Here is a 24,393-nt window from a genome sequence, read left to right as displayed (position 1 = left end):
CAAATGTGGATAGATCCAGATAGGGTGGATGAGGAGAGGACTTTTCATATGGTGGGGGTAGCCATAACAGAGGTCACAGCCTCAAAACTGAGGAGCGACCTTTTAGAGGATTTTATTCAGTCAGAGAGCAGTGAATCTGTGGAATTCTCTGACACAGACGGCGGTGGGGGCCAAGTCTGTGGCTACATTCAAGGCAGAAGCTAATAGTTTGCTGATCAGTCAGGGCATTACAGGACATGCCGAGGAGGCAGGTGTATGGGGTTGAGTGAGAACCGGGATCAGCCATGATAGAACGGCGGAGCAGACTCGATGGGGCTGAATGGCCTAATTCTGCTCCTATGTCTTATGGTCTTATACTGCCAGTGTCTTACACAGTGAAGATTGACACAAAACACTTATAATAACATATGGCCACTATTCCTTTGCTCTGTTACTAACTCGCCAGCATCATCTTCCAGCGTTATATCAACTCTTGCCTCTCTTTTACTCTTTATAAATCTGAACAACTTTTGATGTTTGATATTATTGGCTCACTTACCTTAATTTTTCATCTTGTATCTCCTGTGTGTTTTTTTTTTTAGTTGTCTCCTGTTGGTTATGTAAAAGCTTTCCAATCCTCTAACTTCCCATTAATTTCTTGTTATATTATACGACCCCGCTTTTGGTTTTATCAAAAACAGGAGAAAATCTGTGGATGCTGGAAATCCAAGCAACACATACACAAAATGCTGGAGGAACCTAGGAGGCCAGGCAGCATATATGGGAAATAGTAAACAGTCAACGTTTCAGGATGAGACCCTTCATCACGACTGGGGAAAAGAATGATGAGACGTCAGAGAAAGAAGAGTGGGGGTGAAAAGCGTGGAGGAAGTGGCAGGTGATAGGTGAAACCGGGAGAGGGAGAGTAGTGAAGGAAAAAAACTTGTTAGGATATAATTTCCTTAACGAATCTCGAAAGATCATTGCTACTGCCTCCACATCTCTTCAGCCACCTCTTTCAGATCTCTGGGGTGTACACCATCTGGTCCAGGTGACCTATTTACCTCCAGACCATCTCTGTTTCCCAAGAACCTTCTCCCGAGTAACATGACTTTACGCATTCTGACCACTGATATGTGGGAATTCCATATTCTCGTCAGGGTCTTTGACAGATGAGAGTGAGTGCAATACTTATTCAGTTGATCTGCCATCACCTTGCATCCCACCCCATTACTCCCTCTCCAGCATCATTTTTCAGTGGTCCGATATCCACTTCCGCCTCTCTTTTACATGTTTATATGTACCTGAACAAACATTTGGTATCCTCTTTAATATTACTGGCTAGCTCACCTATGTATTCTATCTTTCCCTTCTTAATTACTTCAGTTGCATTCTGGTTTTTAAAAGCTTCTGAATCCTCTAACTTCCTAGTAGTTTTTGCTCCATGTCCTCTCTTTGTTTTTTTATGTTGTCTTTCGTTTCTCTTGTCAGCCACGGTTTTGTCACCTTACATTTAGAATACTACTTCCTCTTTGTAATGTATACAGGGGAGATTGATAAGTTCGTGGCCAAAAGTAGAATGAGTCAATTTTAGAAAACCTTGCACATTTATTTTTCAACATAGTCCCCTCCAGCATTTACACACTTAGTCCAGTGGTCGTGGAGCAAACGGATCTTGGACCTCCAGAAAGTGTCCACAGCAGGGGTGATTGATAAGTTTGTGGCCTAAGGTAGAAGGAGATGAGTTATACAGCTCTCCTTACATCCACATGCAGGTCAACTCTTTGAGTGATTATGCAGGAAGTTTGAAGTTAATAACTCATCTCCTTCTACCTTAGGCTATGAACTTCTAAATCACCCCTGATGAGAACTACACACAAATTGCTGGAAGAGCACGGCATGTGAGGCAGCATCTATGGATGGGAATCAACATTTCGGGCCAAGACGCTTCATCGGGACTCTTGGTACCCACGTATCTGGAATATCAACAAGCAAAGACAATAGAAAGTAGTGCAAAGTAAGGAAAACCTTTGACAAAATTTAGTTGAAGGCTTAAACAAGAACCTGCCAAACAGAGCTCAATAGTTAACAAATACAACAAAGGTAATAAACACTTCCATCAATCCCGACATTGACTTTTTTTTATAAAAATATCTTGGTCCCATTTCAATCAATAAAATTTACAAAGATAAATAAGAACTTTAGAAAAGACTACTTACACTCAAACCCACTTAGATTAACACTACCATGGACAGAAGGAGGAAGAGAAATAACACACATGAAAAAAAAGGCAACCACACAACAGTCAGATAACACTTCTAAGTATATATTCTCATCAAAACTGAACAGGATTCAGCACTCCCTGTGTGTATCTGCAATTGTGGTAAGAAATACAGACCAGAAAACTTAAATGAGAGCCCAACTCAGAAAAATGAATCATCACTAGGGAAGAAAACATTAACCAGTGGAATGAGTATGACCCTCCATGGGAGAAATCCCAACGATCTGAACAGACGAGATGTTGACAAGGAAGCATCGAGCACCTGACAGAGTTGGAGACCTCTTCCCAGAAACAATCCTGTTGCAATTTAACTCAATCTGATTACTTACAAAGGTACAATCAAGTGGCATATATCATTCACCAAAATCTTGCTTTAAAATACAAACTCATGAATGCCCTCTATCACATCATAAAGGCACCAGAAATTCAAGCCTGATCTAGTTTTACAGTCAAAATATTAACAATTATGTGATAATCAATACAAGCAGGAACAACTCCCTCGATAGATAAAACCATTCCCAACCAACAGATGTTCCTCAATCAGTGGAGCACATCACCACGGGTATTGTTTGTGTCATCAGTCAGAAAACCGAAAGACTTTCTCTGCCAGTCAGCTTCCAAATGTTGCTACTCTGTCATCCGTTGACACACCCCGCTGCTGATTCCCTTCTCCTCATCATATGTTCTTGCCCCTACCATCGTCCAGAGCCCCAAACTTTGCCCTGTGCAGACGTGCCTCTGGTTTCTGACCCTGCTCCATCTGCAGAGAATTCAAGGGAAACCTCTTCAATTAGAGTGGGACAGAGTGATATAGTGACAGCAGGCCTGAATAGGGATCTTGACAGGATGAAAGCCTGGGCAGACAACTGGAATGTCACCTTTGAGCCTACTGAGTGCAAGGCAATGGTGATGTCTAGGAAGAGGAATCCATCTAACCCCGACCTGTATTTTGGGAACTGCAAAATCCTTGGTATTAATATTGACAGCAAGTTGGTATGGGATAAACTCCTTTCCACTATTTCATCCGTGGCTGGACAAAGGCTTGGAGCTCTGTGGAAAGTAGCATCCAAATTAGACAAAGAGGGCAGAGCCACGGTTTACAAAGCCCAGGTACGAAGTATCATGGGTGAATGCCTCACAGAGTGTCCTCAGCCAGCTTGATTCCATCAAAGAAAGGCTCTCAGGATTATAGGTGTAGATGAAATTGCACAATGCAGAATATACAAAATGCACACCAGCCACAGCCCTGCAGACCTTCGCACCATGCTGCCTTCATCTCATGAGAGACGGCGTACCAGACGATCAAGATTGTCTATGCCTGCTCAGGCTGTTTCTATGCCTGATGCGAGAACCCACACACCGGATAGAAGCTTCCTTCACTGTGCTATCAGAATTTGGAACAGCCTTCCAGATGCTGTGGTTGGAAACATCTGCGACGATGGGGTGCAAGCCTTCAAGAGTCGAGTGCACAAACACCTATCATCTCTGGGAGGGAAGTCACATGCTTCTTAAGCTATCATGAAGGGGACCAGGACGGCAATACTTGGTTGTTGGCAAGTAGGGTTAATACCTGACTTTCAAGAGCACTTGTGAGTTATGTTCCGTCTGGACTTAGTCCTTAAACTGCTGGGGAACAGTGCGGAAAGAGCAGGTGCTGTTTCCTCCCGGTAGGGATTAGTTTTTAGTTCCAAGTGTTCCTGCCACGTTCTGTCACCCTGCAACCTTATCCTTCAATCTCTTTAAATTATGGAGGGCAGCCTGTGTATAAATGTCTCTCTCCAGCAGATTTCATCATGACTCCAGTATTTCTACTATGTTTTAATGTTTCTTACCTGTACATATGATTTTTTTTGTATTCTATCGCTGAGCAGCAGTGAACCTTCTAATTGGCCTATCAGAGTTCTCTTTGGGAACTAGTTGACTTGATCAGCATTTCTGATCTGGCTATTGTTCACGATTGCACTTAATAAAAAAAACAAAAAAATCCCTCAGAGTGGTGACTGTTTGGAACCAATCCCACAAGGGGGGAGAGAGAGTTGAACAACAGGGGAGGATTTAAAAGGGCTGTCATGGAACAGAATCACTGGCAGTGTCCAGCCGGCCTGAGTTGACTCTCTGCAGTACACTAATTGTGTTATAAATTCACTAAGTACCCAAGACAGAGTTTAAAACAGAACTGATTTATTTGTCTAAGATCCAGAATATTAAATTCCAGTCCCATTAAAGGTGATTGTGCAGCAGAAGAAACTCCTCCCATGCCCAGTGACCAGGGTGCAGACTGGGTGTGGTGAGCAGCAGCAATAATTGCAGAGTTCAGCACCGACAGTCACTCTCGAAACTGCATTCAGCAACGGTGATGGACAAATATCCAGCATGCAGCTTATTGAAACATTCTCCCCAGTGTGAACCCGGTAGGGTGTCACAAGTGTAACATGCTGTAAGGTTTCACTGCTCATGGAATGGCCTCTCTGCAATGTTTCACTGCTGAGGTAATGGTTTCTCTGTAGCAGCAATGATTAGGTTACGAATAGACATAATAGGGTTTTGGAGCGCGGGGTTATCCAATGGCAGAAATGTTGTTCTTTCTTGTGAGTCTGGAAGGGAGATTTTCGCTGTATTTTGCCGGTGAGAGATGAGAAGACGCAAATGGAGAGAGTGGGCCCTTTTTCTTTTTTTTGTTTTCTTTACTAACCCTATAGTCAAAATAAGAATTATAATTCTCAATTATTTAATCACATATTGTGTACTGCTTGTTATTTTGGGGTACTGATTTGTAACAGAGGACACATCGTGCAGCATCCACCCAAACGAGATTTCTTAAGTTTGGCCGGGCTGGGGGGCTACCACCCCCTATATTAAGCTGCTAGCCGAAGCGAAAGTTTCATAAAGTTAGATAAGTGAGTGAATCGCTTCCCACATTCACAGCAGGTGAACGGCCTCTCCCCAGTGTGAACTCAGTGATGCACATTTGGTTGATGTAGCTGACAGAATCTCTTTCCAAAGTCTGAGCAGGTGAATGGCCTCTCCCTAGTGTGAATTGACCGGTGTGTCAGTGGGCAAGATGACCGAGTGAATCCCTTCCCACAATCTGAGAAGGTGATCGGCCTCCAACTGATGTGAACTCGCTGGTGTCTCTGCAGATGAGATGACTGAGTGAATCCCTTCCCACACACTGAGCAGGTGAATGGCCTCTCCCCAGTGTGAACTGACTGGTGTCTCTGTAGTTGAGATGACCGAGTGAATTCCTTCCCACAGACTGAGCAGGTGAACGGCCTCTCCCCAGTGTGAACTGACTGGTGTCTCAGTAGGTGAGATGACAAAGTGAATCCCTTCCCACAGTCTGAACAGGTGAACGGCCTCTCCCCAGTGTGAACTCGCTGATGTACCTTCAGTTGGGATGAGCAAGTGAATCCCTTCCCACAGTCTGAGCAGGTGAATGGTCTCACCCTAGTGTGAACTTGCTGGTGTATCTGTAGAAGAGATGACCAAGTGAATCCCTTCCCACAGACTGAGCAAGTGAATGGTTTCTCCCCAGTGTGAACTCGCTGGTGTATCTGTAGATCAGATGAACGAGTGAATCGCTTCCCACACACTGCGCAGGTGAACGGCCGCTTCCCAGTGTGAACTGACCGGTGTTCTTGTAGGTTAGCTAACTGTGTGAATCCCTTCCCACACTCTGAGCAGGTGAATGGCCTCTCTCCAGTGTGAACTCGCTGATGTACCTTCAGTTGGGATGAGCGAGTGAATCCCTTCCCGCAGTCTGAGCAGGTGAACGGCCTCTCTCCACTGTGAACTCGCTGATGTACCAGTAGGTCGGTTGACCGAGTGAATCCATTCCCACAGTCTGAGCAGGTGAACGGCCTCTCCCCAGTGTGAAGTCGCTGATGTACTTTCAGTTGGGATGACTGAGTGAATCCCTTCCTGCAGTCTGAGCAGGTGAATGGCCTCTCCCCAGTGTGAACTCTCTGATGTACCTTCAGTTTAGATGAGCAAGTGAATCCCTTCCCACAGTCCGAGCAGATGAATGGCTTCTCCCCTGTGTGAACTCACTGATCTGTCATTACATTAGATGACCGTGTGAATCCTTCCCCACAAATTCAGCAGATGACCAGCCTCTGCCCAGTGTGAATTGCCTTGTCCCAGTGTGAACTTGCTGATGTACCTTCAGTTGAGATGACCGACTGAATCCATTCCCACTGTCTGAGCAGATCAATCGGTTCCCCCCTGTGTAAAATGATGGGCATGCCAGTCGGTCAGGTAATTGAGTGAATCTCTCCCCACAGTCTGAGCAGGAAGGATGATCGAGTGAATCCCTTGCTCCACTTCTTAAATACATGGACAGAGACAGCAAAACTGGTGTGTTGTGTTCAAGATTCCCATCGACAAATTCCTTGTCATTTTTAACCTGTAAAAAGATATACAAAATCTATCAATGGGTGTCGGACAACATTTCAGATGAGATTACTTGAGTTGTCAAGGTGTGATCTGGCATCACACTGTTACAGTGAAGTTCAAACCAAGTTGGAGAGAGAAATCATCTTCTAACTGGGCACAATGCTGGTAACAGGAATGACCATCAGACTCTCTGATGCTCTTCCTCTCTCTATAAGAATGGGGCATTTCTGCCATCTCCAATCTGTGACCTGGCTCAGTTTGACTCTCTCCATTGGTATTATTCCCTGTTCCCACTGAGCTGCATGGGTTCCTGACCCCACAGTAACTGAAACACTCTCATGCAAATAGCCGGCAGTGCATTCCACGCACCCACCACTCTCTGTGTAAAAAACTTACCCCTGACATCCCCTCAGTATCTATTTCCAAGCACCTTAAAACTATGTCCTCTTGTGTTAGCCATTTCAGCCCTGGAAAAGAATCCTCTGGCTATCCACATGATCAATGCCCCTCATCATTTCATACAGCTAAAAAAGGCTCTAAACATAAACAAGAAAATTATACATTATTTTGAGGATTTGTTAGAAGTATACAAAATTATGAGGGTATACATAGAGTAAATGCAAGCAGCTTTTTCCACTGAGGTTGAGTGAGATGACAACCAGAGGTCATGGGTAAGTGGGGAAGGTGAAAATTCAACGGGGACATGTGGAAAAGTTCTTTACTGAAATGGTCATCAGAGTGTGTAATGAGATGCCAGCAGAAGTGGTGAATATGACCTCAGTTTCACCATTTAAAAGAAGTCTGGATGGGAGCCTGGATGGTAGGGGTATGTAGGGCGATGGTCCCAGTGCAGGAGGTTGCATTAGACAGCTTAAATGTTTTTTCAGCATTGACCAGATGGGCCAAATACCCTGTTTCTGTACTGAACTTCTCCGTGTTTCTATGACAGAGAAGCTGGCCAAACTTGTTTGGAAGGGAAAAGGTAGGAGTGACAATGGAGCAGCAATGGCTGGAGTTTCTGGGAGCAATTCGGGAGCTGAGTGATCGATACATCCCAAAGAAGTGAAAGCATTGAAAACGCAGGAGGACACAACCATGGCTGATATGAGAAGCCAAAGCCAACATAAAAGCCAAAGAGAGGGCAAACAAAAGAGCAAAAACTATTGGGAAGCTTTTAGAAACCAACAGAAGATGACTGAAAACAAAGTCAGATGAGCTGAGGGTGTGGAATTATGATATTGTAGTCATTAATGAGTCTTGGTAGCATCCAAAAGTCTAAGGCATTTAGAAGAACAAATTATCCGGGGCGTCAATATCTGTTGAAGACCAAGGTTCCCTGCACCAGTTACCTTTCAACTTTTATTTTGGCAGGCACATACAAACTCTACACATTCAAAATTCCACTTCTGAAGGCCTCCCACTTACCAAGTACTCCTTTGCCAGAAAACAGCCTGTCCAGATCCTTTCTGACACCATCAAAATTGACCTTTCTCCAATTTAGAATCTCAACCCATGGTCCAGACCTCTCTTTTTCTATCAACAACACACATCAAAGTTGCTGGTGAACACAGCAGGCCAGGCAGCATCTGTAGGAAGAGGTGCAGTCGACATTTCAGGCCGAGACCCTTCGTCAGGATTAACTGAAGGAAGAGTGAGTAAGGGATTTGGAAGTTGGATGGGGAGGGGGAGGGGGAGATCCAAAATGATAGGAGAAGACAGGAGGGGGAGGGATAGAGACAAGAGCTGGACAGGTGATAGGCAAAAGGGGATATGAGACGATCATGGGACAGGAGGTCCGGGAAGAAAGACAAGGGGGGGGGAAGATCCAGAGGATAGGCAAGAGGGACAGAGGGAGAAAAAGGAGAGTGAGAGAAAGAATGTGTGCATAAAAATGAGTAACAGATGGGGTACGAGGGGGAGGTGGGACCTTAGCGGAAGTTAGAGAAGTCGATGTTCATGCCTTTTTCTATATGCTCTCTTTTTCTATACTTACTTTGAATTTCATGGTATTATGATCACTAATTTCTGTCACCAGCCCTGGATCATTTCCCAACAGCGTATTGCACACTTCTACATCAGGAATTTTATGTACTGATTAAGGGCACATTTGACAAACTCTACCTCATCTACTTCTTTTACAGTATGGGAGTCCCAGTCAATATATGGAAAGTTAAAATCACTTACTGAATCAACCTTTGTTTCTTGGAATAGTCTGTGATCTCTCTACAAATTTGTTCCTCTAAATCCCTCAGACTGTTGGGTGCAACCAAATCCCAGTAATGGTTACAATATCATAATTCCCTGTCCTGAGCTCATCTGGCTTTCCTACGATGCTTCTTGCATTGTGATATACACAGCTCAGCACATTCATCGCACCATGCTCAACCATTTGATTGCTGACTCTGTCTGAGGTCTGAACAACATCTGACTGGTGTCAAGAAAACAAACTCTCCCTCATTGTCACACAAACAAAGATGCTGATTGTGGATGACAGGAGGAATGGAGACAGGCTAACCCCTATTGACATCAATGGATCTGGGGTTGAGAGGGTGAACAGCTTTAAGTTCCTCGGCATAAACATCACCGAGGATCTCACATGGTCTGTACATACCGGTTGTGTTGTGAAAAGAGCACAGCAGCACCTCTTTCAACTCACACAGTTGAAGAAGTTTGGGATGGGGCCCCAAATCCTAAGAACTTTCTACAGGGACACACAATTGAGAGCATCCTGACGACTGCATCACTGCCTGGTATGGGAACTGTACTTCCCTTAATCACAGGAACCTGCAGAGAGTGGTGCAGACAGCCCAGCACATCTGTCGATGTGAACTTCCCACTATTCAGGACATTTACAGAGACAGGCGTGTAAAAAGGGCCCGAAGGATATTGGGGACGCAATTCACCACAACCACAAACTGTTCCTGCTGCTACCATCCAGGAAACGGTACCACAGCAAAAGGACCAACAGGCTCCGGGACATCATCTTCCACCAGGCCATCAGACTGATTAATTCAGGCTGATACAACTGCATTTCTATGTTATATTGACTGTCCTATGTACAAACTATTTATTATAAATTACTATAAATTAAACATTGCACATTGTTGCGCGATAGCAACAAGAGCACTCTGTGATGGCTATTTAACCTCATTCTCCTTCCTGACTCTCACCCAGTTTCCTGTGTCCTGCACCTTGGGTGTAACTCACCTCTCTTCATGTCATATCTATCACCCCCTCCAACTCCTGGATGATCCAGAATTCATCCATTTCAAGTTCCAACTCCGTAAAGTGCAGGGTTACAAGCTGCAGCTGGATGCACATCTTGTAGGTGAGGGCATCAGGGACACTGGAGGTCTCCCCACCTTCCCACCAATGTCTCCTCTTATTAGTAATATCCAATGTGCACATAAATCTCATACTGTGCATTTTGTTTTACCCGGTAACAACATATGCACACGGAATTTTATTTAGAGAGGTATTAATTTTAACAGTTAGCAAATCACTGTCAATAAGAACTTTGATCCCCTCTGGGTTTGATCCAGTTCATCTGCACTCTCACACAGAATATGTAGCAGGCCTGTAAAGGTTAATGGAGGATTTTCTTACCAGAGCTTTTGCACATTATTTATATATGGTTTACTTGCTAAATTACACTTTAAAAAGTCAGATTTCCAACTATCACTCCCCACTTCTAAATTCTCCAGCAACTTTTGCATCGTCACAATACACACAGGTAACACCAGTTTCTGTATTGTACATAAATATTTCCCCTGAACCCTCCCCCAGGTGACTGACGGTGGTGAACTCAGTGATGGCAATGCCAATGAATATGAAGGGAAGGGCAGTAGTCTGTCTCATTGGAGTCTGGCACGTTTGTGATGTGAAAGCTACTTGTTGCCCTGGACAAAGGTGTTTGATATCATTATGTACCCAGAGAGAATGGGACAAAACATGTTCTCACAGGTAGAAAGTCCAGAACAAGAGGGGGTGGAACCAGCAACAGACACAAAATGCTGGAGGAACTCAGCAGGCCAGGCAGCATCTATGGAAAAGAGAACTAATGCTGAGTTCCTCCAGCAATTTGTGTGTGTTGCTCGGATTTCCAGCATCTGCAGGTTTTCTCTTGTTTGTGACTGGAGGCAGAACAAAGGTGATTTTCACAACAGCTGATGTAAAAGATTTTGTTCCCTTTCTCCGAGTTCCCGATCCTTGCATTTAGACAGCTGGAGCTCAGCTCTGTCTGAGAGACCCATCGGTTCCCATTCCCTCATCAGCCGGAAGCTCCCCGGGGCCCGTGTACGGATGGTGGGGCTGAGAGAGAGGGAAGAGAGCAGGACTGTCCCAGGATTGCGGGTCACGGAGTCCGGAGTCACAGCAACTACCCGAAGTCGGTGTTGGAAACGCCGCCCGGTGAGACCCCCAACCCGGAGACCCCTTCTCACCTCAACCGATCATCCGGGGCCTTTTGTGCCCCGCGCGCTGGTGAGCTCGAGCTTGGTCGGTTTAACGGCTGGGCTACTGATCACGTGACTAGCCCCTCCCCCACCGCTGTCAACAGAGGATTCAGCAGCTGCGCTATTCCCATTGCTGGGAAGCGATGTCAATCACTGCTTCCAGCCAATAGCGGAGGCGGACCAGCCGAGAGGGCGTTACCCCCGCTGACTCCGTCTCCCGAACTTTCCGTCACGGCGGGACAACCGTCAAAGTAAATGTCCGCTTTCTGATTTATTTCCATTTCCCTCCGAGGGAAGTTGGGGCGTTTGTGAAGCGTCTCCTGCGGCCGGAGTCTGATGTGTCGCTGAGAGGTAGGAGGAGACCGCTCGGCCCGTCGGTTTGATGCCGGTTCCCCGGGGAGGGAGAGGATGAAGACGGTGAGAGAGGGGGCGGACAGGATGTTTGTCCCGGTGGGGACAGGAGGGGCTCATCTGTGGAAATGTCTGAGCCCACGGTGGTGGCGATTCGCCACATTGGGGGGCAAACACCGGCAGACTGTTGCCCTGCAAGCGGGGCCAATGGTCCGGGCAAAGTGACAATTATTTGTGTTTTGTTGAGACTGTACCGGGAATATGGTGTAAAATCCCGCTCCCCACACTAACACGGGTTACACAGACCAAAGAACAAACTGCCGGAGGAACTCAGTGGGTCGGGCAGCATCTGTGGAGGGAAATGGACCGTCAACATTTCGGGCCGAGACCCTCCCTCTGGACTGAGAGTGGACGGGAAATAGTCCGAGAAAAGAGGTGAGGGGTGGGGATGGGGCAAGAGCTGGGGAGTGAGAGGTGGATCCAGGTGAGGGGGAGGTGGGAAGGTGGAAATAGTGACGGGGGTGGGAGGTGAGTGGTTGGGGCAACACGGGGCTGCAGAAGATGGAAATTAATTCCATAGAGGATTAACAAAGAGGTTAGAGAGTATTTGTTATAGAGAGTGCAATGAAGATTCACCAGACTGATCCCTGGAGTGGTGGGGTCATCATATGAAGAAGGATCAAATGTGATAACCCTTTCATTTAGAGAATCGAGGACTGAGAGGTGAACACATTGAAATGCACAACATCATTACCGGTTGAACCAGGGATCCCAGTCTCTGAAAAAGGGGGTGGACTGTCCGGGACCGAGATGAAGGGAAATGTCTCCACTCCGAGGGGGGTGAAAGTCTGTAAATCCCCATCACAGAGGCCGGTGAAGACTCAGTGATCATCCTCACATAAAACAGAGACCAGCAGATGTGTGGAGACCGAAGGGATCGAGGAAATGAGGATCGGACAGAAACATGTGGCTGAGATGGGAGAGCAGCCACCATTCTGTTGATGGTTAGAGGGGCTGAATGGCCACCTCCTGCTGTTTCTCACTTGATGTTTCAGTGTTCCTGTCCAGTGAGGCCAGAGGAATGTGAATAGAAATTAGAAACATAGAAAAACTACAGCAGAACATAGGCCCTTCAGCCACAATGCTGTGCCGAATATATCCTTACCTCAGAAATTACCTAGGGTTACCCATAGCCCTCTATTTTTCTAACCTCACTGTATCTATCCAGGAGTCTCTTAAAAGACCCTATCATATCCACCTCCACTACCGTCGCCGGCAGCCCATTCCACACACTCATCACTCTGTGCAAAAAAAGAACTTACCCCTGACATCTCCTCTGCACCTACTCCCCAGCACCTTAAACCTGTATCCTCTTGTGGCAACCATTTCAGCCCTGGGAAAAAGCCTCTGACTATCCACAAGATCAATGCCTCTCATCGTCTTATACACCTCTATCAGGTCACCACTCATCCTCCATCGCCCCAAGGAGAAAAGGCCATGTTCACTCAACCTATTCTCATAAGGCATGCTCCCCAATCCAGGCAACATCCTTGTAAATCTCTTCTGCACTCTTTCTATGGTTTCCACGTCCTTCCTGTAGTGATGCAAACAGAACTGAGCACAGTACTCCAAGTGGGGTTGACCAGGGTCCTATTTAGCTGTACACTACCTCTTGGCTCCTAAACTCAATCCGAGGGTTGATTTAGGCCAATGCACCGTACCGCCTTCTTAACCACAGAGTCAACCTTCGTAGCAGCTTTGAGTGACTTATGGACTCTGACCACAAGATGCCTCTGATCCTCCACACTGCCAAGAGTCTTACCATTAATACTATATTCTGCCATCATATTTGACCTACCAAAGTGAGCCACCTCACGCTGATCTGGGTTGAATTCCATCTTCTACTTCTCAGCCCCGTTTTGCATCCTATCAATGTCCGCTGTAACCTCTGACAGCCCTCCACACTATCCGCGACACCTCAAACCTTTGTGTCATCAGCAAATTTACTAACCCATCCCTCCACTTCCTCATCCAGGTCATTTATAAAAATCACGAAGAGTAAGGGTCCCAGAACAGATCCTTGAGGCACACCACTGGTCACTGACCTCCATGCAGAATATGACCTGTCTACAACCACTCTTTGCCTTCTGTGGGCAAGCCAGCTCTTGATCCACAAAGCAATCTCCCCTTGGATCCCAGGCCTCCTTACTTTCTCAATAAGCCTTGCATGGTGTACCTTATCAAATCCAACGTTCTTCTGATGTTAGCCTTAAACTAGACTGGTGTTTAATATTGTGGATCTGTAAAAGATAAATCAGTTCTGTTTCAAATCTCATGTCACAGATACTTACTGTCTCTGCCGCACTCACTCTGTACACTAGAGAGGCCACTCAGTCCGTCTGGTTCCTGCCCATGTTTCTGTTCCATATCAGTATTGTAAAATTTAGCCCTGTCGTTCACTTCACCTCTCACTCTCCCCATGATGACAGGTTGCAACTCGTCACTACTCCACAGGAGAAGAGATTTCCCTTGAATTTCATAGAATCAGAAATCGAGAGCAGATTACAGGCCCCTCGGCTCACAATGTTGTGCCAATCATGTAACCTACTCCAGAAACTGCCTGGAATTTCCCGACCGCATTGCCCTCTATTTTCCTAAGCTCCATATACCTGTCTATTGGTAATCATTTTCCAATGTCTATAGATTCAGGATCAGTTCCTGTGGATTGGAGGGTAGCTAATGTTATCCCACTTTTGAAGAAAGGAGGGAGAGAGAAAATAGGCAATTTTTGACCAGTTAGTCTGACATCAGTGGTGGGGAAGATGCTGGAATCAATTGTGAAAGATGTAATAGTGGCACATTTGGATAGCAGTGGCAGGATAGGTCCCAGTCAACATGGATTTACGATGGGAAAATGATGCTTGACTAATCTTCTGGAATTTTTTGAGAACGTAACTATGAAAATGGACATGGGAAAGCCAGTGGATGTAGAGTACCTGGACTTTCAGAAAGCCTTTGATAAGGTCCCACATAGGAGGTTAGTGTGCAAAATTAGAGCAAATGGTATTCGGGGTAGAGTACTGACATGGATAGAAAATTGGTTGGCAGACAGGAAACAAAGAGTAGGGATTAATGTGTCCTTTTCAGGCAGTGACCAGTGGGGTACCGCAAGGCTCGGTGCTGGGACCGCAGCTATTTACAATATACATTAATGATTTAGATGAAGGGATTAAAAGTAACATTAACAAATTTGCAGATGACACAAAGCTGGGTGGCAGTGTGAAATGTGAGCAGGACGTTATGAGAATGCAGGGTGACTTGGACAGGTTGGGTGAGTGGGCAGATGCATGGCAGGTGCAGTTTAATGTGAATAAATGTGAGGTTATCCACTTTGGTGGCAAGAACAGGAAGGCAGATTACTATCTAAATGGTGTTAAGTTAGGAAAAGGGGAAGTACAACGAGATCTCGGTGCTCTTGTTCATCAGTCACTGAAAGCAAGCGTGCAGGTACAGCAGGCAGTGAAGAAAGCTAATGGCATGCTGGCCTTCATAACAAGGGGAATTGAGTATAAGAGCAAAGAGGTCCTTCTGCAATTGTACAGGGCCCTGGTGAGACCACACCTGGAATATTGTGTACAGTTTTGCTCTCCAAATTTGAGGAAGGACATTCTAGCTGTTGAGGGAGTGTAGCATAGATTCACAAGGTTAATTCCTGGGATGGTGGGACTGTCATATGTTGAAAGATTGGAGTGACTGGGGTTATATACACTGGAATTTAGAAGGATGAGAGGGGATCTGATTGAAACGTATAAGGTTATTAAGGGATTGGACATGCTAGAGGCAGGAAACATGTTCCCGATGTTGGGGGAGTCCAGAACCAGAGGCCACAGTTTAAGAATAAGGGATAGACAATTTAGAACGGAGTTGAGGAAAAACTTTTTCACCCAGAGGGTTGTGGTTCTGTGGAATGCTCTGCCTCAGAAGGCTGTGGAGGCCAAGTCTCTGGATGCTCTCAAGTAAGAGATGGATAGAGCTCTTAAAGATAGCGGAATCAAAGGTTATGGGGATAAGGCAGGAACTGGATACTGATTGTGGATGATCAGCCATGATCACAGTGAAAGGTGGTTCTGACTCAAAGGGATGAATGGCCTACTCCTGCACCTATTGTCGATTGTCTAAGTGTCTTAAAAGACCCTATTGTATCCACGTCTACCAATGTCTCTGGCTGTGCATTCCACACACCCACCACTCTTTGACATCTCCTGTGCGCCTGCTTCCAAGCACCTTAAAACTATGCCCCTCGTGTTAGGCATTTCAGCCCTGGGAAAAAGCCTCTGGCTATCCACACGACCAATATCTCTCATCATCTTATACACCTGCATGAATTCCCTGCATGATTTTCTCCAGGCTGAATAAGACGATGAGCTCCCTGTGTATTTGAAGTTCTTCAGTGCTGTGAAATAATTTAGCTAAACTCCTTCTTCGCTGCTCTTTTCAATGTTTTTGGTCACTTTCACTAATTTCAAAGGGCTGTGCCTCAGACAGCTGGGTTGTTGCAATGCGCCTCTAAAGTCTGACAGCAGACTAGCAAATGAATCTTCGATGGAGCAGATTCAGAAACCAATGAGGTGCCGGCCCGAGTCAGGGCTTTGAAGCTCCGGAGAGAGATGGGGTCTAGAGTTTCTGAGGAGGAGGCGGAATCAGACCAGCAGGATGTGTCTACAAATGAAAGATCAGAAACATTTGCAAACCGATTGATTGAAAAAAAAGTTGGTTAATTTCTGCAAAATACTGAAGAAATCAGCGGATCAGGCAACAAATGTGTAGAGGAATAAATAGGTAACATTCAGGCCAAACCCTTTCAGCATGCCTACACTGTGTACTCCTCTGCTTAGTCGCTGCCTGAACTGCAGAGTTCCTCCAGCATTTTGTGTGTGTATGTCTCTGTATTTCCAGCAACTGCAGAATCTCTTGTGTTTTATATCTACATTTGTAAGAGGATTGTACTTTGGCATTTGATACACGTTGATATTGAGTATATTGTTTATGCGAACCGCTTTCTGTGTTAAAACAGCTGCTGAATTTTCTATATACACAAAAAAATACTTAAGTATGGACATGGAACCGGTGCTTCCAGAAACTTGTAATGGCGCCGGCATTACCCATAAATCCCTGCATTAGAAAGTTCGCCGTCGCCGAAGCACCGATCAAATGCGCAGGTGTCAGGGTTGTGACGTTGCCGAATATCACGCATGCGCGCAGTACAGTGGGCCTAAGTAGGTTGCCTGCAGGTCAGAGTGAGTTTCCGGGGTTTAGTAGGGGGTTTCAACACCGACTTCGGGACAGTTGCTGTTAATTCCGGACACCGTGACCCACAATCCCAGGACAGTCCTGCTCTCTTCCCTCTCTCTCAGCCCCACCATCCGTACACGGGCCCCGGAGAGCTTCCGGCTGATGAGGGAATGGGAACCGATGGATCTCTCAGACAGAGCTGAGCTCCAGCTGTCTAAATGCAAGGATTGGGAACTCGGAGAAAGGGAACAAAATCTTTTACATCAGCTGTTGTGAAAATCACCTTTGTTCTGCCTCCAATCACAAACAAGAGAAAATCTGCAGAGAGGGCACAGTTTTAAGGTGCTCGGAAGCAGGTACGAAGGAGATGTCAGGGGTGTTGTGTTCTTTATACGTACCGTGGGTTACTAATAACAAACCATATTCTGCAGAATTGAACTTGTATTTAACAGCAACAAAACCATGTCTTACACTGCCATGCTTCTAGATCATTCTTCATTTCTGCTCATGTTGGGAACTCTGTCCAGTCACCTCCTGACACGTGATATCACCACAAGGGGTTAGTTTTTTTATGCAGAGTGGTGAGTGCGTGGAATGGGCTGCCGGTGACTGTGATTAAGCCGGATACAATAGGGTCTTTTAAGAGGCTTCTGGATAGGTACATGGCGCGTAGAAAAATACAGGGCTATGGGGAACTCTAGGGAATTTCTGAGGTAAATATTGTCGTCCCACCCAACATCAGTGGAAAAAGCTGCTTGCATTTACCCTATCTATACCCTCATAGTTCTGTATACTTCCAACAAATCCTCAAAGTAATGTATAATTTCCTTGTTTATGCTTAGAGCCTTTTTTAGGTGTATAGGATGATGAGGGGAATTGATCGTGTGGATAGCCAGAGGCTTTTCCCAGGGCTGAAATGGCCAGCACGAGGGGCATAGTTTTAAGCTGCTTGGAAATAGGTACTGAGGGGATGGCAGGGGTAAGTTTTTTACACAGAGTGGTGGGTGCGTGGAATGCACTTCCAGCAGCGGTGGTCGAGGCAGATACAACAGGGTCTTTTAAAAGCCTCTTAGATAGGTACATGGAGCTCAGTAAAATAGAGGTCTATGTGCTAGGGAAATTCCAGGCAGTTTCTAGAGTAAGTTTCATGGTTGGCACAACATTGTGGGCTGAATGGCCTGGAATATGCTGTAGATTTCTATGTTCTATGTTGAACAGTGAAATAACTTTGACTATCCAACAATCCTCGGATAACTCCCCCAGCACTAAGGATGATTTAATTATCTCTGCTAGGGCCCTGACAATTTCTGCACTTGCCTCCCGTAGGGTCCGAGGGAGCACCTTGTCATGCCCTGGAGATTTATCCACCCTAATCTGCCTCAGGATAGCAAACATCTCCTCTTCTTTAATCCGTACAGGGCCCATGATTTTAATGCCGCTTTTCCACACTCTCATTGACACTGTGTCCATCTCCTGAGTAAATGAGATGTAAAAAATATTTAAGATCTCCCCCATCTCCTTTGGTTCCACACATGGATTGCCATTCCTGTCTTCCAGAGGACCAATTTTGTGCCTTGCAATCCTTTTGCTTTTAATCTCTCTCCAGAATCCCTGAGGATTATCCTTCATCTTTTCTGTGAGGGCAATCTCATGCTTTCTTTCAGCCGTCCTGATTTATTTCTTATGTGTTCTCTTGCATTTCTTATACTCCATAAGAACCTACCTGCCTATCCCTGTTCTGCAACTCTATTTTGTGCTTCACCAGGTTCTCAATATCTCTTGAAAACCAAGAGATACAGTTTCTATCTTTACCTTTTATTCTGACAAACACATACCCACTTTGTGCTTACAAAATTTTGCTTTGAAGGCCTCAATTTACCAAGCACACCTTTGCCACAAAGCAGCCTGTCCCAGGCCACAGTTGCCAGATCCTAGTGTCATAATTCCGGGTGTTGATCCATGTCCTGAACACATCCGCTTTTCCTACGATGCTCCTTGCATTGAAATATACAGGCCTCAGCATATTCACTGCACCATGCTCAACTTTTTCATTCCTGACTTTGTCTGAGGTCTGAACAACAACTGTCTCCACAACCCTTCCACTACCTGTTCTGTTATTCATGCTTCCATTTCCCCCTGAAACTTTAGTTTAACTCCCTCTACTCCCACCTCCCACTATGCAGCTCCATCACCCCTTTGTACTTCATCTCCCAGATCAATAAAAAGAAGGTGCATACCAGGTACAGGCAGATAGGAACAAATGGGGTACTTATGAAGTACAGGAAATTCAGGTGAACACTTATGAAAGAAATAAAAGAAGGCATGAGGTTGCCCCAGCAGACAAGGTGAAGGAGAATCCTCATGGATTCTGCAGATATGTTAAGTGCGAAAAGATGGCAAGGGGAAAAATTAATTCTCTGGAAGGTCAGAATGGTAATCCATATGAGGAGACAAAATAGATGTTGGAGATTTTTTTCTGCAACCGTATTTACACAGGAGATGGACACAGAGTCTATAGAAGTGAGGCAAAGCACCATCAACTTCATGGACCCTGCACAGATTGCAGAGGTGGAGGTGTTTGCTGTCTGAAGGCAAATTAGCATGGATAAATCCCCAGGGCATGACAAGTTGTTCCCTGGGACCCTGCGGCAGACAAGTGCAGAAATTGTCGGGGCTCAAGGACAGATAGTTAAATAATCCTTAGTGATAGGTGAGGTACTGGAGGATTGGAGGACAGCCAATGTTGTTCCGCTGTTCAAGGAAGGCTCTAAATTAAACTAAGAGATTGTACATTGGTGAGCTTGACATCAGTCGTGGGAAAGTTATTGGAATGTGTGTGCAGGAACCAGATATATACTGTAAGTACTTGGATAGATGTGGACTGATTAAGGATAGGCAGCATGGCTTTGTGCACGGTAGGTCATGTCTCACCAATCTTATAGAGTCTCTCGAGGAAGCTATCAGGAAAGTGGATGAAGGCAAGGCAGTGGATGTTGTCTACATGGACTTTAACAAGGCACTTGACAAAGTCTCATATGGGAGGTTGGTCAAGAAGGTTCAGTCACTCAGCATTCAAGATGAGATAGTAAATTGGATGAGTCACTGTCTTTGGGAGAAGCCAGACTGTGGTAGCAGATGGTTGCCTCTCTGACCGGAGGCCTGTGACTAGTGGTGTGTCATAGGGATCAGTACTGGATCTGTTGTTTGTCATCTATGTCAGATATCTGGATGTTAACATGGTTAGCTGGATCAGCATATTTGTGGCTGACACCAAGATTGGTGGTGTAGTGGACAGCGAGGAAGACTATCATGGCTTGCAGAGCGATCTGGACCAGCTGGGAAAATGGTTTGAGAAACGGAAAATGGAATTTAACGCAGATGAGTGTGAGGTGTTCCATTTTGATAGGACCTAGGTAGCACTGAGGATTGCTGTAGAAGAAAAGGATCTGGGAATTCAGGTCTATATTTCACTGGAAGTGGTGTCACAGCTCGAGGGGGACAAAAAGAAAGGTTTTGGCAAATTGGCCTTCGTAAAACAAAGTACTGAGTACAGGAGACGGATGTTATATTGACATTGTACAAGACAATGGTGAGGCCTAACTTGGAGTATTGTGTGCAGTTTTGCTCACCAACGTGCAGGAAAGATGTAAAAGAGGTTGAAAGAGTTTAGAGAAAATTCACAAAGATGTTGCCAGGTCTGGAGGACTTGGGTTATAAGGAAAGAATGAACAGGTCAGGACTTTATTCCTTGGAATGTAGAAGATTGAGGGAAGGTTTGATGGAGGTATACCACTATTATGAGGGTTTATAGATACGGTAAATGCAAGCTGGCTTTCTCCACTGGGATTGGGTGGGACTACAACCAGAGGCCATGGGTTAAAGGTGAAAGGTGAAACGTTGAGGGGAACATGAGGGGAAACTTCTTCACACAGACGGTCATCCGTGTGTGGGATGAGCAGCCAGCACAAGTGGTGCATGCGAGCTGAATTTCAACATTTAAGAGGTTTGTATAGGTACCTGGATGGTAGGGGTATGGGAGTGGGCAGTTTAAATAGTTGAGCACAAACCAGATGGCCCAAAGGTCCTGTTTCTGCGTTGTACTTTTCTACGTCCACACTACACCGGATAATTTTGAAAACAAACCTTTTGCTCTTTGTTTTGACCCTCCGTCCGCACTAAAGTGGCATTTTCATCCCCCGAAAAAGGAGATTTTCAGAAACTGTCTCCAGAGTGAATAAATCTGAAAACGCCTAATATCCGTCATAGTGTGTATGGGGTAAATGGAGAGATTTAAAAACGCTGTCGTGACAACACCACAACAACAATGCTTTTTCTGCTTCTGCTTGGTACTGCGCAAGCACTGCCGTACGGCTGTTATAACGCGCAGTCGGTGTGAACAGCGTGAGAGTTAAATTGTAAAGTGAGCTTTTTTGACTATTTAAATATGCTGTCATGACGTGCCGGAACAGATCGCCGCAGCACCGCATTTTGTTGTTTTCTTGAACACAATCCCCCACCAACCTAACAATTTCAGAACAGACGGCAACGAGACTGAAGCCAGAAGAGTTAGAAATGTACTCACCAAATACCTTGACCCATAGCTTACTGAATAAATAAGTATACTCACTTTGCCCTGTTCTCTGTCCTTGCTTGTATGAAGGTGGTTTACCTATTTATGCAAGTACTTCTCTGACAAATAGATGTGTAACAGCTTAATGTAACGTTGTATTGAAATACAAGATAACACTGATGCAGACATGTTTTATACATTTAACAAGGTGCTTTATTAATGCAACAGAGTTAGTCAGTTTTTCGATGTTTGTCGTCAGCCGGGTCATGCTGTCCATGAACTCCCCGTCCATTGCCTCCATACGCTCCAGTACTTGATTTCAGTTTTAAGTCCTCCTGCGCAAGAGCCAAGAGCAATTCCTTTTAAAGTTTTCTACTCTGTAACTGGACAAACACACACCAAGTATACTGTTTCCTCTTCGCTTGTTTTCTGTGTGTCCTGCGCATACCCAGTGGGAGGAGATTCGCCCAAATATCCGTTCTAATGTGGACAGAGATATTTTGAAATATGCTTGGTGTGGATGCCTATCGTTTTTACTCGAAACTGGCATTTTCAAAATTATCTGGCGTAGTGTGGACATAGCCTAAGACTGTGACAAGAACCTGAAATAATACTAATATTCACTCTACTTCCTTTTAACAGCTGTGCAGACCAACCATACATCTGAGTAGGAGATATTTACATGGTGTTAAAACTGTGGCACTTTGAACTAACAGTACATACAAGAAAATCCCAGCTGCACGTTAACTAAGGCTATTTGCTTGGGAGTGTTTCAGTTACTGTGGGGCCAGGACCCATGCAGCTCAGTGGGAACAGGGAATAATACCAATGGAGAGAGTCAACCTGAGCCAGGTCACAGATTGGAGATGGCAGAAATATCCCATTCTTATCAAGACAGGAAGAGCATCAGAGAATTTGATGGTATTTCCAGATACCAGCACTGTGCCCAGTTACAACATAATTTCTCTCTCCAACTTGGGTTGAATTTCAATGTAACAGTATGATGCCAGATCACACCTTGGCAACTGAACTGATCTCATCTGAAATGTTGTCCTACACCCATTGATGGATTTTGTAAATCTTTTTACAGGTTAAAAATGAGAAGGAATTGGTCTCTGGGAATCTCGAGCACAACACACCAGTTTCACTGTCTCTATCCAGATATTTAAGAAGTGGAGCAAAGGATTCAGTCAACCATCCTTCCTGCTCAGACTGTGGGGAGGGATTCACTTGATCATCTTGCCGACTGGCACGCCCGTCATTTTACACAGGGGAAAGGCCGTTCACCTGCTCAGACAGTGGGAATGGATTCACTCGGTCATCTCAACTGAAGGTACATCAGCAAGTTCACACTGGGCAAGGCCATTCACCTGTTCTGTGTGTGAGAAGGGATTCACTCAGACTTCCCACCTGTGGACACACCAGTTAGTTCTCACAGGGCAAAGGCTGGTCATCTGCTGAGTTTGTGGGGAAGGATTCACATGGTCATCTGACCTAATGGCTCACCAGCGAGTTCACACTGGGGAGAGGCCGTTCACCTGCTCAGACTGTGGGAAGGGATTCACTAGATCATCTCACCTACAGAGACACCAGTCAGTTCACACTGGGGAGAAGCCATTCACTTGCTCAATCTGTGGAAAGACATTCACTCAGTCATCCAACCTACAGAGTCACCAACGAGTTCACACTGGGGAGAGGCCATTCACCTGCTTAGACTGTGGGAAGACATTCACTCAGTCATCCCACCTACAGAGACATCAGTCAGTTCACACAGGGGAGAAGCCATTCATCTGCTCAGTCTGTGGGAAGGGATTCACTCTGTCATCCTCCCTATTGACACACCAATCAGTTCACACTGGGGAGAGGCCGTTCACATGCTCAGTGTGTAGGAAGGGATTCACTAAATCATCTCACCTACTGTTACATCAGTCAGTTCACACTGCAGAGAGGGATTTCACCTGCTCAGCTTGTGGGAAGAGATTCCCTCACTCTTCCACCCTACAGAGACACCAGCGAGTTCACAGTGGGGAGAAGCTGTTCACCTGCTCAGAATGCGGGAAGGAATTCACTCAGTCATCCCACCTACAGAGACACCAGCGAGTTCACACTGGGGAGAAGCCGTTCACCTGCTCAGTCTGTGGGAAGGGATTCACTCAGTCATCCAACCTACAGAGTCACCAACGAGTTCACACTGGGGAGAAGCCATTTACCTGCTCAGAATGTGGGAAAGGATTCACTCAGTCATCCGGACTACTGGCACACCAGCGAGTTCACACAGAGGAGAGACCATTCACCTGCTCAGACTGTGGGAAGGGATTCACTCGGTCATCCGATCTGCTGGCACACCAACGAGTTCACACAGGGGAGAGACCATTCACCTGTTCAGACTGTGGGAAGGGATTCCATGGATCATCTGACCTTCACAGACACCAGCGATTTCACACTGGGAAGAAGCCGTTCACTTGCTCAGTCTGTGGGAAAATGTTCACTTTATTATATCACCTACGGAGTCACCAGCGAGTTCACACTGGAGAGAGGCCGTTCACCTGCTCGGACTGTGGGAAGACATTCACTCAGTCATCCGACCTACAGAGTCATCAGCGAGTTCACACTGGGGAGAAGCCGTTCACCTGCTCAGACTGTGGGAAAACGTTCACTCAGTCATCCAACCTACAGAGACATCAGCGAGTTCACACTGGGGATAAGCCGTTCACCTGCTCAGTCTGTGGGAAAACATTCACTCAGTCATTCCACCTACAGAGTCACCAGAGAGTTCACACTGGGGAGAAGCCATTCACCTGCTGTGAATGTGGGAAGGGATTCACTCAGTCATCTAACCTTGTGACACACTGCCGGGTTCACACTGTGAGAAACTTTCAATAAGCTGAATGCTGGATATTTGTCCATCATCGTTGCTGAATGCAATTTTGAGAGTAACTGTTGGTGCTGAACTCTGCAATTATTGCTGCTGCTCACCACACCCAGATCTGCACCCTGGTCACTGGGCATGGGAGGAGTTTTTTCTGTGGCACATTCACCTCTAATGGGACTGGAGTTTAATATTCTGGATC

At 45.7% G+C, this 24,393-nt stretch overlaps 1 protein-coding gene across 2 annotated transcripts; it reads left to right on the top strand.

Moving 5' to 3' along the window:
- Window positions 1–11,337: 11,337 nt before the first annotated feature.
- Window positions 11,338–24,393, top strand: LOC140207472 (uncharacterized). 2 transcript variants are annotated; one of them, XM_072275990.1, is made up of 2 exons: window positions 11,338–11,460; window positions 22,413–24,393. In XM_072275990.1, the coding sequence occupies exon 2, from the start codon at window positions 22,820–22,822 to the stop codon at window positions 24,203–24,205; it is 1,386 nt and encodes a 461-aa protein (XP_072132091.1). In that variant the 5' UTR covers window positions 11,338–11,460; window positions 22,413–22,819; the 3' UTR covers window positions 24,206–24,393. The 2 variants fall into 2 exon arrangements, with proteins under 2 accessions (XP_072132091.1, XP_072132092.1); XM_072275991.1 differs by lacking the exon at window positions 11,338–11,460 and adding an exon at window positions 11,871–11,895.

This window comes from Mobula birostris, chromosome 13 (genome assembly GCF_030028105.1).
Source record: "Mobula birostris isolate sMobBir1 chromosome 13, sMobBir1.hap1, whole genome shotgun sequence".
Classification (NCBI taxonomy): Eukaryota; Metazoa; Chordata; class Chondrichthyes; order Myliobatiformes; family Myliobatidae; genus Mobula; species Mobula birostris.
This window is presented reverse-complemented; position numbering and strand designations above follow the sequence as displayed.

Coding starts and splice junctions, on each gene's coding strand:
- LOC140207472 (XM_072275990.1), top strand. CDS start 22,820: ATGGCTCACCAGCGAGTTCACACTGGGGAGAGGCCGTTCACCTGCTCA.